This window comes from Pseudonaja textilis, chromosome 6 (assembly GCF_049901715.1).
Source record: "Pseudonaja textilis isolate UNSWEBS1 chromosome 6, rPseTex1.2, whole genome shotgun sequence".
NCBI lineage: Eukaryota > Metazoa > Chordata > Lepidosauria > Squamata > Elapidae > Pseudonaja > Pseudonaja textilis.
Window position 1 is genome coordinate 18,383,649 of NC_141995.1, and position 14,102 is coordinate 18,397,750.

The 14,102-nt window shown below is 39.2% G+C and overlaps 1 protein-coding gene across 1 annotated transcript; it reads right to left on the reverse strand.

Annotated features, from left to right (window-relative positions):
- Positions 1-1,702: 1,702 nt before the first annotated feature.
- Positions 1,703-14,057, reverse strand: BDH2 (3-hydroxybutyrate dehydrogenase 2). The gene is made up of 5 exons (XM_087935950.1): positions 13,917-14,057; positions 13,300-13,413; positions 12,989-13,047; positions 11,180-11,272; positions 1,703-1,867 (listed from the first exon to the last, which is right to left on the reverse strand). The coding sequence occupies exons 1-5, from the start codon at positions 13,975-13,977 to the stop codon at positions 1,814-1,816; spliced, it is 381 nt and encodes a 126-aa protein (XP_087792076.1). The 5' UTR covers positions 13,978-14,057; the 3' UTR covers positions 1,703-1,813.
- Positions 14,058-14,102: the final 45 nt, after the last annotated feature.

Consider the following 14,102-nt stretch of genomic DNA (forward strand, 5'->3'; position numbering starts at 1 on the left):
CGCTGCCAAAAATCGTGGGCTTTTCCCACATTGGGTCTGGATGCAAATGGAGCATAAGCCAGTGAAACGGGTGGTATATGGAGAGGGAGAAAGTATAAACTCTGAAAAGTTTTTCATACTTCAGGTTGGTATGCTTGCTTCCAGAGAGCATGTAGGCCATGGACATAAATATCCAAGGCAACCAGCATGGTCCATTACAACCTTATTATTAGTCACAAAACACTTCTGGCTGCAGTGGGCAAAACTTGAGAACTGTAAATAAATCAAAATATTCTTCTGACTTCTTATAATCCCGATCCTGCTGCCAAGGCAAAGCCCTGGTAGGACACCTGATCTCAAATTATCCTCTCCAGATTAAAGCATCCCTTGCTACAGGTGCCATGGGTGTACTAGAGTTCTGGTCTAATTGTTTCTTGAAATCCTGAATTTGTATTATATGGCTATTCATTTAGCTTAAACAAATCAGGAATCCATCCCCAGAGCAAACTGTTTTGTGCTTTGTTAAACTGCTCTTAGATCTATACACTTTGTCAGTCTTACCTAAAGTCTGACCTTTATGTCCCTAACATAAACTCATCATCTTTTCTCCTAATTCTGCTAGAGAATGTGATTATTTTGTTCTCCTTGTTAATTTTATTTGATGTTGAAATTCCTGGGTGCCTCTTAAAATTCACCTTGGTATCTTCAAAGTGCTCTTATTCAGTATACTCTTGGCTCCTTTTGTGTTATGATTATAGTTAAAATAGTCCATGGCTAATATGTCTCTAATAATTTGCCTTTGAAAACCATGTGCTGATAAAACAAATCTTTATTTTAAATTAATTTATCCACTCCTAAAAGGAAATAGTGGTGTCCCAGAACTGAGCACAATCAGCAGACGGAAGACACGGATACTGTAGGAAAGCCAAGTGAAAGTTTATCTCATATACTGATTTTTTTTAAAAAATGAACTACACTTATTGTAAAACATTGCTGTGTATCTGTGTGCCTATTGTAAGCAGAGAGAAAGGCATTACGGTTGCTTGCCATTTAAAAATTAAAAGTAAAAATCTAGGCGAGTATTCTGGCACTGACGATTGGCAACTGAAAGAATCTTGGACTTGAAAGAAGCAAAGCAAAAAGGTTGATAAATATTTTTCACATTTCAGAGAACTCTTGCAGCTGGCAGCATCTGAATGATCTTGTCTGATCTTAGAAACAAAATACCGCCTAAGGAATACAGTGGCTGTAGTCTGGAACTTGGAAATAAAAAGAAAAATTGATCCTAGATGAGGACAATGGCAATTTATCTGAAAAACAGTGTAGAAATGACCAAGTCATCAGAAATCAAATGTACCAAGGGAAACTACCTTATTTTCATTCATAATTATCTTTATTACCTTGATAAAATTCAAGGTGGCTAATATGCCTAATTCTCCTCCTATTGTCCCCCACAACAACAACCCTGTTAGGTCAGCTGGGCTGACAGAATAACTGGCTCTAAGTCACCCAGCAATCTTTCACGCCCAAAGTGTAATGAGAACTTATGTTTTCCTGGTTTCTAGCCTGGTGCCTTAAGCATTCGATCAGACTGGCTTTCTACACCAAACTGCCAGTCCAACAATAGAAGAACTGGCTCAAATGAAGTTAACAAAGGAGCAATAAATCTATTGTGTGAACAGTCTTTTAGAAACTGATAGATTATCCTCCATCGAATACTTAATAAAGTGTATGAATTTTTATTATGGTAATTTGATATAATTGTTACATGTACTTTTTATCTTCTGGGATACTGAGGACACTAATTTTCCGGTCGAATGTCTGCAGAAGCTGCTCATATGCTCCATCCACCATCAATGATGCATTCATTGCCAGTCATGTAGGCTGACTGAAATTTAGGACAAAAAAAATACGTTAGAAAATAAAAGCAAACCTGGCATTCAAATGATGAATAATAAGCATAGAAATAAATGTTGAATATTAAAATGCTTCAGAAATGAATTTGATTTCTAATAGAAGGAAACACTAATAAGATTTAATCCACACAGTGATAATGTGGCTTAATTGGTTTTGAACCTAGTAATGAACTACAGTGGCTCGAGTCCAAACATTGCAAATTTCCCTGCACTCATTTTTCTTCATGTTTGTCTGGATCTTTAATCAAACTATGTATTTAATAGAAATCTACAGGTGAAACTCAAAAAATTAGAATATTGTGCAAAAGTTCATTTATTTCACTAATGCAACTTAAAAGGTGAAACTAACATATGAGATAGACTCATTACATGCAAAACAAGAAGTTCAAGCCTTGGTTTGTCATAATTGCGATAATTATGGCTTACAGCTCATGAAAACCCCAAAGTCACAATCTCAGAAAATTAGAATATTACATGCAATCAATAAAACAAGGATTGTACATAGAATTGGACCTCTGAAAAGTATAAGCATGCATATGTACTCAGTACTTGGTTTGGGCCCCTTTTGCAGCAATTACTGCCTTAATGCAGCGTGGCATGGAAGCTATCAGCCTGTGGCACTGCTGAGGTGTTATGGAAGACCAGGATGCTTCAATAGTGACCTTCAGCTCTTCTGCATTGTTCGGTCTCATGTCTCTCATCTTTCTCTTGGCAATGCCCCATAGATTCTCTATGGGGTTCAGGTCAGGCGAGTTTGCTTGCCATTCAAGCACAGTAATCCCACAGTCATTGAACCAAGTTTTGGTGCTTTTGGCAGTGTGGGCAGGTGCCAAGTCCTGCTGGAAAATGAAGTCAGCATCCCCACAAAGCTTGTCTGCGGAAGGAAGCATGAAGTGCTCCAAAATCTGGTAGACGGCAGCATTGACCCTGGACTTAATGAAGTACAGTGGACCAACACCAGCAGATGACATGGCTCCCCAAATCAACACAGACTGTGGAAACTTCAAGAATTTTGCAGTGTGTGCCTCTCCATTCTTCCTCCAGACTGGGTCCTTCCAAATGAGATGCAAAAGTTGCTCTCATCAGAAAAGAGGACTTTGGACCACTGAGCAACAGTTCTGTTTTTCTTTAGCCCAGGTAAGACGCTTCTGACGTTTGTTGTTCAGGAGCGGCTTGACAAGAGGAATACGACATTTCAAGGCCATGTCCAGGATCCGTCTGTGTGTGGTGATTCTTTTTTTTTTTTAAAACAATTTTATTGTTTTTTTTAACAAACAAACAAACAAACAAAACATAAAAACATCAGCTCTCATCCTTATTTATATACAAACAGTGAGTCGGTTGGTTCATCAGTTTTGTGCATTCATTTCGTAGTCACAATTACAATTACCTTACATAATAGTTCTTATTATCAATCCAAACTTATATATCCTCATATCATTATTAAAGAAAAAAAAGATTTGACTATACTTTTATTCAATCATGCCTTATGAGATAACTATAATTTAAGTAATTTACTCGAAATCAATATTATTCCTTATTGTCTAACATTTTAAATATTCTATTTTTGTATTTCATCATTCAACCATTGATAGAAAAGATCCCAAATCATATAAAATTGTTTATCTTCTTGCTCTCTAATTTCAAAAGTCAATCTACTCATCTCAGCACATTCCAATATTTTCTTTATAACTTCTTCCTGCAATGGAATTTTCTCATTTTTCCAATTTTTTGCAAATACAATCCTAGCCGCAGTTAACACATTTACAATCAAATATTTCAAATCTTTACTATAAACATCTGGTAAGATTCCCAGTAGAAAAAGCTCCGGTTTCAAATCTATATGCTTCTTTGTCATTTTTTCCAACCACATGCGGATTTTAGTCCAATATTTTCTAGCATCCTCACAAGTCCACCACATATGGTAGTATGAACCAGGTTTCTGATGACATTTCCAACATTTTTCGGATTTGTTCTTGAACATTCTTGCAATCCTTGTCGGGGGAAAATGCCACCTGTAAAACATCTTATACAAATTTTCTTTATAGGCTGTGGACATTGTCATTTTATAGTTTTGCACCCATAATTTCTGCCATTTCTCTAAGTCAATCCCATATCCAAAATTCCTCCCCCAAGCAATCATAGTTTCTTTAACTTGTTCTTCCTCTAGCTTAATTTCCAATAAGTAACCATATAGCTTTTTAATCACCTTTTCATCAGTACCCATCAAAATCTTATCTAAATCAGTCTGTTTATCATAAAATCCCTCTGTTTTGTGTGTGTGGTGATTCTTGATGCACTGATCCAGCCTCAGTCCACTCCTTATGAAAGTCCCAAACACTTTTGAATGGCCTTTTCCTGACAATCCTCTCCAGGCTACAGTCATCCCTGCTGCTTGTGCACCTTTTTCTTCCACACTTTTCCCTTTCACATAACTTTCTATTAATGTGTTTTGATACAGCACTTTGGGAACATCCAACTTAGTTTGCAATTACCTTTTGAGGCTTTCCCTCCTTATGGGGGGTATCAGTTATGGCTTTCTGCACAACTGTCAGGTCAGCAGTCTTTCCCATGATTGTGATTCCTACTGAACCTGACTGAGAGACCATTTAAAAGCTCAGGAACCCTTTGCAGGTGTTATGGCTTAATTAGCTGATTAGAGTGGGACACTTTGAGCCTAGAATATTGAACCTTTTCACCATATTCTAATGTTCTGAGATTGCGGATTTGTGGTTTTCATGAGCTGTAAACCATAATCATCACAATTATGACAAATCACAGCTTGAACTATCTTGCTTTGCATGTAATGAATCTATCTCATATATTAGGTTCACCTTTTAAGTTGCATTACTGAAATAAATGAACTTTTGCACAATATTCTAATTTTTTGAGTTTCACCTCTATAACTGTGATTTAAATCTCCGAAAGAAATTAAGATAAGCTTTGACCAACTTGTACTGTAATTTTGAAATGATTTTCACCTTGCTTCTGCAAATACTTATTTTAAATAAAAGAGGAAGTTTATTTTAACTGAGGCTCAGTGTTCTGTTCTTCATCATAAAGTCATCTGTGGGGAAAAGTTCCTAGGGATCCATTTAGAAATATAAAAGGAAGTGAAATAAATTATGTCGATAGTGGATAAGATTTTTTAATCTCTATTTCCCTACTCATACAGTTTTTTCTTACAAAACCAGACTGGCTTGGAAAATAAACTGAGGTTTGATTCAGTGCCTGACATAAACTTGGTGTAGTTGTTAAGGTGTTGGCCTCGAAACCAGGCGATTGGGAGTTCTAGTTCTGCCTTAGGCATGAAAACTGGCTGAGTGATTTTGGGACCAACTCACCTCACAGGTTTTTTGTAACAGGGCAAATGAAAGGAGAAAGAAGTATTGGTATGTTCACTGCCTTGTGTTGTATATGAAAAAAAAAAGGATGGGATAAAACTCTAACAAAAGTGTGGGGGTGGGTGGGGGGGTTGGTGTGTGTGTGTGTGGGGGGGGTAGCTTCAAATCAGCATCAAACTATCTAGACCACTTCCTGCAGTTTTCTTGGCAATATTTTTAGAAGTGGTTTGCCATTGCCTGAATGTTTGGGCTGAGAGAGAGCGACTGGTTTATGATAACCCATTGGCTTTGTATTTAAGGCAGGACTAGAACTCATGATCTCCTAGTTTTTAACCTAATGCCTTAACCACACAACCAAACTGTCTCTTTATATTTATTTTATTTATTTATCAAATTTTTAAACTATCTCCCTCACAGAGGGCTCTGATGTATAATAAAATTGTGAACTATAAAAACAATACATAAAAAAATAAAAATTTAAAGGAAGCAAAGATACTTAAAACATATATTAAAAATTAACTGAAAAGCAATGGGAGGCCTTTCAAGGTAGCAACCAGCCCCATGGTTATGTTCTCCTCTGGGCTCCCCATGCAAGGCCTCAGAGCCATGTTTTCACAAGATCAGCACGGTGGGGGCCTGTTTCATGTCCGGGGAAGGGAGAATGTTCCACAGGGCAAGGCAGTGGCAGTGGCAGAGGAGGTTGTCTTCCTGAACCCCCCAAATTGGAACCATTTGACTAACAGGGTCTGCAACATTCCTGTCTGACAGTGTGGGATGGGTAGATGTAATGGGACAAAAATGATCCCATAGGTAGCTTGGCTATGCCATGTGCGTCATAACCAACACCTTGAATTGGATCTGAAAGCAAATTGGCACTCAATGCAGTTTGGGGAGAAAAAGTGTCACATACACCCTTCTTTGGGTGTCCACAATGGCCTACTGGCCACATTCTACACCAGCAGCAGAGGTGGTATTCAGCAGGTTCTGACCAGTTCTGGAGAACCAGTAGCGGAAATTTTGAGTAGTTCAGAGAACTGGCAAATACCACCTCTGACTGGCCCCGCCCCCATCTATTCTCGGCCTCCCAAGTCCCAGCTGTTGGGCTGGGTCTTCTTTCGTTGCTCTGCACAGGAGAACAGAGCAGGAAAGCAGGCTAGTGGGGTGGGGAGGGAATGGGATTTTGCAGTAACCTTCCCCTGCCATGCCTACCAAGCCATGCCCACAGAACCAGTAGTAAAACATTTTGAATCTCACTGCTGACCAGTAGAAGTATGGTATTGGCACAATTTACCAAGATGGTGATAAAAACTGCTGGGCTAGTCATTCCAGAAACTAGCCAGAAGGATAAAACATAGAAAACAAATATGCCCAGTTGGGTTACATATTTTCTATATCCTCATGCAGAACACTAAGGATAATAAGAGTTTGAAAACCTCCCCCAGAGGCATTATGATCCCGAGGACTGTTGAGGGTTTTTAACTGTATTTGTTTACATATTTAATGATCAACTTCTTAAATTGCTTCTGGCAATTTTTTTCGAACTGGACAAATGTTCACAAATAAATGTACAGAAATAGAGTTTATGCAGACTCCACACATCCTCCCAATCAGGGGAATCATTCAGTTTAAAAGACAAAATAAAAAGCCACACAAAAGAGAGCATCAAAGGATTCACTGCAGCAATTAATTTGCTGATTCCACCTTCTTACCGAGATTGGTTTTGGCTTGTCTGAACAATGAAGCATCACTGGCAGAGTGTCATATGCCAGCAGCAATATGGAAGGTGCACTTAAAAAGGGAACAGAGCACCCCCCCAGCTTTGAGCCATTATCACTATGGCCATTGGTTATGGCTTCAAGATATCTAAACTTTCAAGGTAGCAGGGTAGTTGAAAACTGGTAAAACCCCTAGAGCTCTCTCCATTTCCCATTGGGTGGGCTGAATACATCTTGACTGATGGGGTCCAATCCTGATATCTACTGTCAGATCAACTAGAATTCCAAATGACTGGGACCAGCAATATTTACTGCAATTTTTAAGAAAATTAACAGAGACCACCCGAGCAGTAAAATCTCTGGCAAACATCTGCACCTGGAGCTGTTACACGGGTGAGGCTCAAAGCGCCTCCTGCCAGAGGAACAAGCTGGTTTTAGAGCAGATAAAACTGTTGAATTGATCAGCGCCTCATATTTAAAGCTGTTTAGCATTTTTGAATTCAAGGGGGTAAAGTTAGTTTGAAGCACTGACAGCCACATAGAATGTAGCGTATGATAAAGGCGATGCTAACCATATTTTGAAGAAAGCCGCTAGCTAGAGGCCACAAAGGGCAAGCCCTGATTAAAATAGGGCAGAGTTGGGGTGTAGACAGGGATAGAACTGCATACAAGGATCTGAGAAGACCCCTCTGCAGGGAAAATCACAGCCATTGCCTTAGGAAAGTAGGAAACTGTGCTGTGGATGTGCATTGAAACTTCAAGCAAACAGAAAAACATTGGGAAGCTTCAAGCAGAGACCTACAGACCATAGCTAGTTGTCATTTATTCATTCAGTCTAGAAGCCAATGGCAGTAGGTGGAATTAGGAGCAGAGGAGGAAAACTTTCTCTCTTTCATTGTGATGGACTGGGTAGGAAAGCGTTAAAAATATTTGAAGGAAAATACTACTTGGTTTCACTGGGAAAATAGTTTCATCTTTAAGGAAATCTATTTGCCAGTTGAACCCGACTTATCCCCTTATATAATTAAACACCACGTAATTTTTGTTATAAAGTTGTTTTTAATGATGTTGATCCTACACACAAATCCCTAAATTTATGTAATGCCACTTTGGTAGATTATGGGATGTAGCCATATAATACAAAATTTTACAGATGAATTATTTTTCATTTCAGATAGATTTGGATCAGGGGTGTCAAACTGGATTTCTTTGAGAGCCAGATCTGAATTGTAGTTCTCTGTGGGCCGTTGGGGGGCGGGGGGGGTGAGATGGGATGGACACCTGGCTGAAAACAGGCTGTGGGAGGGCTCCCACGGCCTCCCACAGCGGCCTGTTTTTGGCCTCCACAGCCTCCTGTACAACTCTGTCAGCCGAAAACAGGCCCTGAGAGGCTCATATGAGCCCCACCCCCGATGGCCCATTTTGGCTGGCAGAAACACCATGGTCAGTCCTTTGATATTTCCAGGCCCGCCCCATGGGCCAAATCTAAAAACCCATGGGCCTTGAGTTTGACACCCCTGATTTAGATTGTTAAAATACTTTTCCCCAATTGAAATACACGGTGCAGTTGGTGCCAGAATTAAAACTACTATTTGACTGAAGAACGCATCCCTTTTCTTTAATAACCCATTTTGCATGGTATTTATTGTGACAATAAATATGAGCATGACATCTTTCCAGTGGCACATTTACTACACATAGCTTGATTTAGTCTGAAGTTCACTATAACCATAATTGTCAGATTTCCAAGAGGTGGGGCTGCAGCTTGGGCTGGCCTCATTTGAGTTTGTTCTCGAACCTATCCTTTGCCTGTATAAAATGCCCATTTCAGAGGGACTTGGTCAATTGGAGGTAGACGATGTGGGGTGAGGGAGGGTTTGTTCCTCGATGGATTCTTTGTGGACTCCCCCTTCTACTTACTCCTCTCTATTCCACTCTCGGGGGGTGAACGGTATAATGGTGGAAAATCTCCCACAGCCCTAGATCGCCCTCTTCTGGGAGTAGAAAATTCTCCCAACAACTGGGTTAAACTGAAAGTTGATGGGCTGGAAGCTGGTGTTTCATGATCTCTCCAGGTTGCTTCCTTTGCTGGCCTCTGCCTTCACGTCCAATAATGAGCTGGTCAGGTAGATCCTCAAAGGTTTGGCTGCACACTGCTGTTTGATACTGCCATTCAGCCGGCTCATTGTGGTCTCCCATAGGTCCTATGGGTCTTGTTGCTGCTCTCCACTCTAAGATAATGTCTCGAGACTCCCTGGCTGCAGTTAATGGCCAATTGAACAGGTCAGGAAGGGTTGCTTGGCCAAGCAGGTCTCTTTCCATCCATTGGATACTTGTGCTTCCACACCATTCACTCTGGGATTTCGGGCGGGCCCCTAGCTGGCACATAATATCCTCCACGACTGCTGTTACTCTGATGATCTCCTGGGGAATTAGTTGGGAGGCCTGCTGCTCAACCGGCAACTTAACACAAGCCCCCTCCCCCTGCAGAGTCTGCACTCACGTTCCAGTGCCCCTGAATCCCATCCTTCTGCCATCTTCCCTGAGTCTTTACTGTTACCCAAAGCTCCAGGTAAACAGCCAGGGCTCAGGACCTTGAATAACAACTCCTCTCCAGGATTATGGTTTTTATGAGATCTGGAATAATGTCAGGTTTCCAAGTGATGAAATCCATTTAAAAAGAAGAGAACAAAATCCATCTTCCAAGACAATTTCTTTTATTTAGGAAAGCATCAAATTGGCAAACTCCGTGGTAATTCCAGATCTGACACAACCCGGAATTACCCCGCAATATTAGAAGTTAGAAACAAGCCCCCAAAGTCACATTCTCCAATAGAAATAATTCAACATTGCTTGATGTCATAAATCTCCACCTCAAGGGGCCCAAGCAAGAACAGCTCATTTTCCCACGGGAAGAAGAATCACCTAGCCAAAACAACTGTCTCCACTCCTCCCCCCTTAGGAATGTGGCAAGCCCAAAACCCTTCCCCACATGACTGCCACAGAGAAAGTAAGAAAAAGAATATATACTAAGCCTAACTAAAATGGCTACACTTATGTCAATTTGGGGCTTGAGAATATCCCTTACGGCACATTATTTTTCTATTAATATAATTCTTGCACATATCATACTTCTTTAATCTTCTAAAGAAATATGAAACTGTTTTCAGATTTTTGGGGGTGTGATTATCAGGCACACAGCCTAATGCATTTCTTAAATGGGACTGTCATAATACAATAATACAGAAGGACATTGGTGAGGATCAAGATTACTGTGCTAATCATTATGCTATTAGGGGCCTCAGGCTGAACTGGTGACTTTGTGCTACTATTAAATTTTTACTGCTATTAAAACTGCTAATAGCACAAACCATCTTCTGAATTTTAAATTTAGCATTAAATTAGGAGTGGGATACTTGATGACTGAATTAAAGTACAGTTCCCAGACCTCTATAGGTTATGGTAAAAAAAAAAATCAACATAAAAAGCAGATGGAGCTTCCCATTATAACGGTTCCCCCATACCCTCACAACTGGCCATATAATCTGAGACTGCCAGAAGCCATAACTCAGCAATGTCTGGAAATAGATGGCTTCGGATTCCCTATTCTTGACCTACAAAATCAGGGCAATAAGAGTAAGTATTTAAGAAAGAAACTCTAATATAAATTGGATCTTAACAAATGGTACAATGATAATTCGGGATTCCATTGCACGTATCTTCAGTTATCTATACAGGTAGATCGCATGAGTGTAATTAAGCCTGGAATTATGGTGATAAATCAATGAGTCATTAAGTAAGTCACCCTGTGACCATTTCCAGTTTTATTACCTTTTTAATGGTAGTCTTTAAGTGAACATGGTGGTTGTTAAGCAAGTACATTTTATCCAATGACCTTTTTTTTTTTGCCAGAAACCAGCAAAAAAAAGTAAAAAATCATGGTCAGGTACCGATGGGACTCTGTGAACAGCCATAAAGGTGGGCTGGTTGCCAAGCACCCAAAATGTCACATGACTCCTGGGGGCAGCTCTCAGAAGTTCAAAATTGGGTTTAGGTATCTTTTTGGGGTCTGTTATAAAGAAAGACCCCCAAACGTGATTAAGCAACCTGTCATTTACCAATAGTACTTAGACTTATATATCTCTTCATAGTGCTTTACAGCAATCTCTTAAAACAACAGGAAGGTTCTATTTCAACCAACATACGGCTGATCCAAGAAACTTACTTCATCAGAAGCCAGATATACAAAGAGGTGGGCAATTTCCTCAGCGGTAGCCATTCTGCCCATCTTCTGTCTGGTGAGAAAATCTTTTAGTGCCTAAGGGGCAAAATGGCATTAGCAGTAAATATTCAGCCCCAAAATAAGGTTGTTTCTGTTTTTTCATCATCAGCGTTCTAACATTCCCTACAAAATCTGTCAAAATGTGTCAAAATCTTATGTTGTTTCCCAGATATTATTCCAAAAGAATAGGACACCTATAAAAGCTAGAATGCAAATTAACGAAGTTTAATTATGGTAAAATATTGCATGGAACATTTGACATGTTTGTTCTTTGCTTAAAAGATTAAACAATATCAACTCTGAAATAATTTGCTAACTGAAATAGCATAGAAAACAACAGTTGCATACTTCAAAATTCAAGATATATTTATTTTAAACATTTTCCAGTTGTCTTTCTGAAACATCTGCTCAAGCAATACTGCACAGATAAGTACTCTAAGGTCTAAAAAGTATGAATATACAATATTATCACCAGGCACAGCAACAAATAATTAACATAACCAATGAAACCCACATAAATTAAAAACTTATTTAAATGGAACAGGTCTCTAGTGGCCGTTCTGAATATCCAAAAAGACTAAATGGGCTAATCATACATCCTTTGAGATTTTAAAAACTTATCTAAGCTTATTTTGGCACTTGAGGGAAGATGTGCCATTAGCACAGTTCCTTGAGAAAACTGTAGTAATGATTTGCTGAACTTTTCATGATACCTCAAAGTGAGCCTACTGAAGCAGCCACTTCATTCTAATGGTGCAGTTAGTCTAGTAGGACTCCATTAAGTCCTACAACAGAAGAAGACATCTCTACTGCCACCATATTTTAGGAATTTGATCTCGGTTGGACAGTACTATTGGAAACATAATTCTGTAATAATATGGGATGGCAACTCAAGCAATCAACCATGTTTTCCTTTATAACAGGAAGTACTGTTATGTTCCCATCAAAATGGTACCTATTACCTTGCATTTGTATTCTTTTGAGCTCCTAGGTTGGTAAGAGCCTTGGCAAGGACTGGAGGTCACCCCTGTTGCGTGGAACTTGGATCTTGAGCCTGGGCTACTGGCTTTCCAGCCAACAAGCCCAGCATTTTAATCATTGAGTCACTGTGTCACCGAACATCACCCAACAGTGCTCTGTGATGCTATGCTGGCCACATGACTGTGGAAATGTCTTTGGACAGCACAGGCTCAATGACCTTGAAGTGGAGATGTGCATTACCTCTTTTAGTCGGCAATGATTAGCAGAGTAAAATCCACAAGGACTCCCTTTACCTTTTTTAATACCATGAAAGACAGTACATACATTCCCCTTTTCTGTAGTCTTCCTGACCTCCTTCTCTTTGGCCACTCTGGCTGCTTGTCAATTCATCAACAAAAACCACCTATATATTTGGCTTATTAGATAAATCTAGAAGAAAATACCAAGAAAAGTCTAAACTAGATTTCTGTCTGAAGTTTCATTTCTTTATTATGTTTTGTATGCTAGCAAATGTGTGTGGGCTCATGGTGACTTATAATCAGGCATATAATTAAGGAAAACATTTTAATTGACCTATTTATCTTTCTAATTGCACTTTGTTGCCTTTTCAAATGTCCCACTGGTAGTGGGGTAACATGGCGTCTTTGCATAGGAACTTCCCAGCAAACAATACTTCTGCAAGTATTTGGGAAGCAGGTCTTATAGAACTAGCTGCTATTTTTTCATTCCTTCAATGTGCACTTGTACATTATAATAAAAGGCATTATGTACCTGTTCTGGATCAGGTCTTGCTTGGATTCTTTCTCTCAGAGAAGGAGTGTCAACAGTGCCTGTAAAACATATGCAAACCATAATTAAAAATAACACCATGCATTTCATGAACAGAGATGGGTCATTTTCTAATTAGACTCTTGACTGAGTAAAAAAAACCTACTTAGTACTATAAATCAAATGTAGCTGATACATTGTAAGCACTATCTCTTAGATAGTGAAGTTCTTCAACTTTGAGCTACAGTTTGAATTCTTTTGCCCAATGCTGAAGGACAAAAAACCCATAACAGAGATTGTAGAATATTACATACCAGGACAAACACAGTTGCATCTGATTCCTTTTTCAATGAAGTCAGCAGCTACAGACTTGGTAAGGCCAACAACTGCTGCTTTTGAAGTACCATAGACACATCTATTGGGAACCCCTGAGGGAGAAAGGTTTAGCAATCAGGTACCTAACTAAAGCATATTAAATAATGAAGAGAGATTATGTTCCATTCCATATTGACTTCCATCTCTATAATGACTTTTTTGAAAAGCCTTGAACTACTCCATTATTTTTTATAAGAAGTATTTTGTAGATTGGGGTGTCAAACCTGCTCACATCGTGGGTCATCTTGTGATGTATCGCGATATTTTTTGCCTTTGCAGAGACGGGATGGACGTGGCCTGCACAGGCTGTATCCTGCCTGCAGGCCGCCAGTTTGACAGGCCTGTTGTAGATGAACCAATTCTATGCTTTATACAAATTTCTGAATTTTTAATTGTATGTACATATTCCTATTTGTTTTTCATTTTCCTTTTTTAGGGAAAGGAAGCATTCAGTACATAAACAAGTGCTAGCTACAGTCTTTATTGTCCATCTTTTTAAGCACATATATGCACTCCCTTTCATGCTAGCTAGAACCAGTTGTTATCAGCTACTAACCTTTGATACTGGATACCACAGAAGACATGTTGATAATGTTACCGGATTTCTGCTCAAGCATCTGTTTAAAAAATGAAATGTTAAATACTGTGATGTCTTAAGTATCTCATTTAAAAATGATTTACAAATAGAGATATAAAAGTACTGTGTAATCTGAAGAATGAATTGTTTTCATATATAAGAATC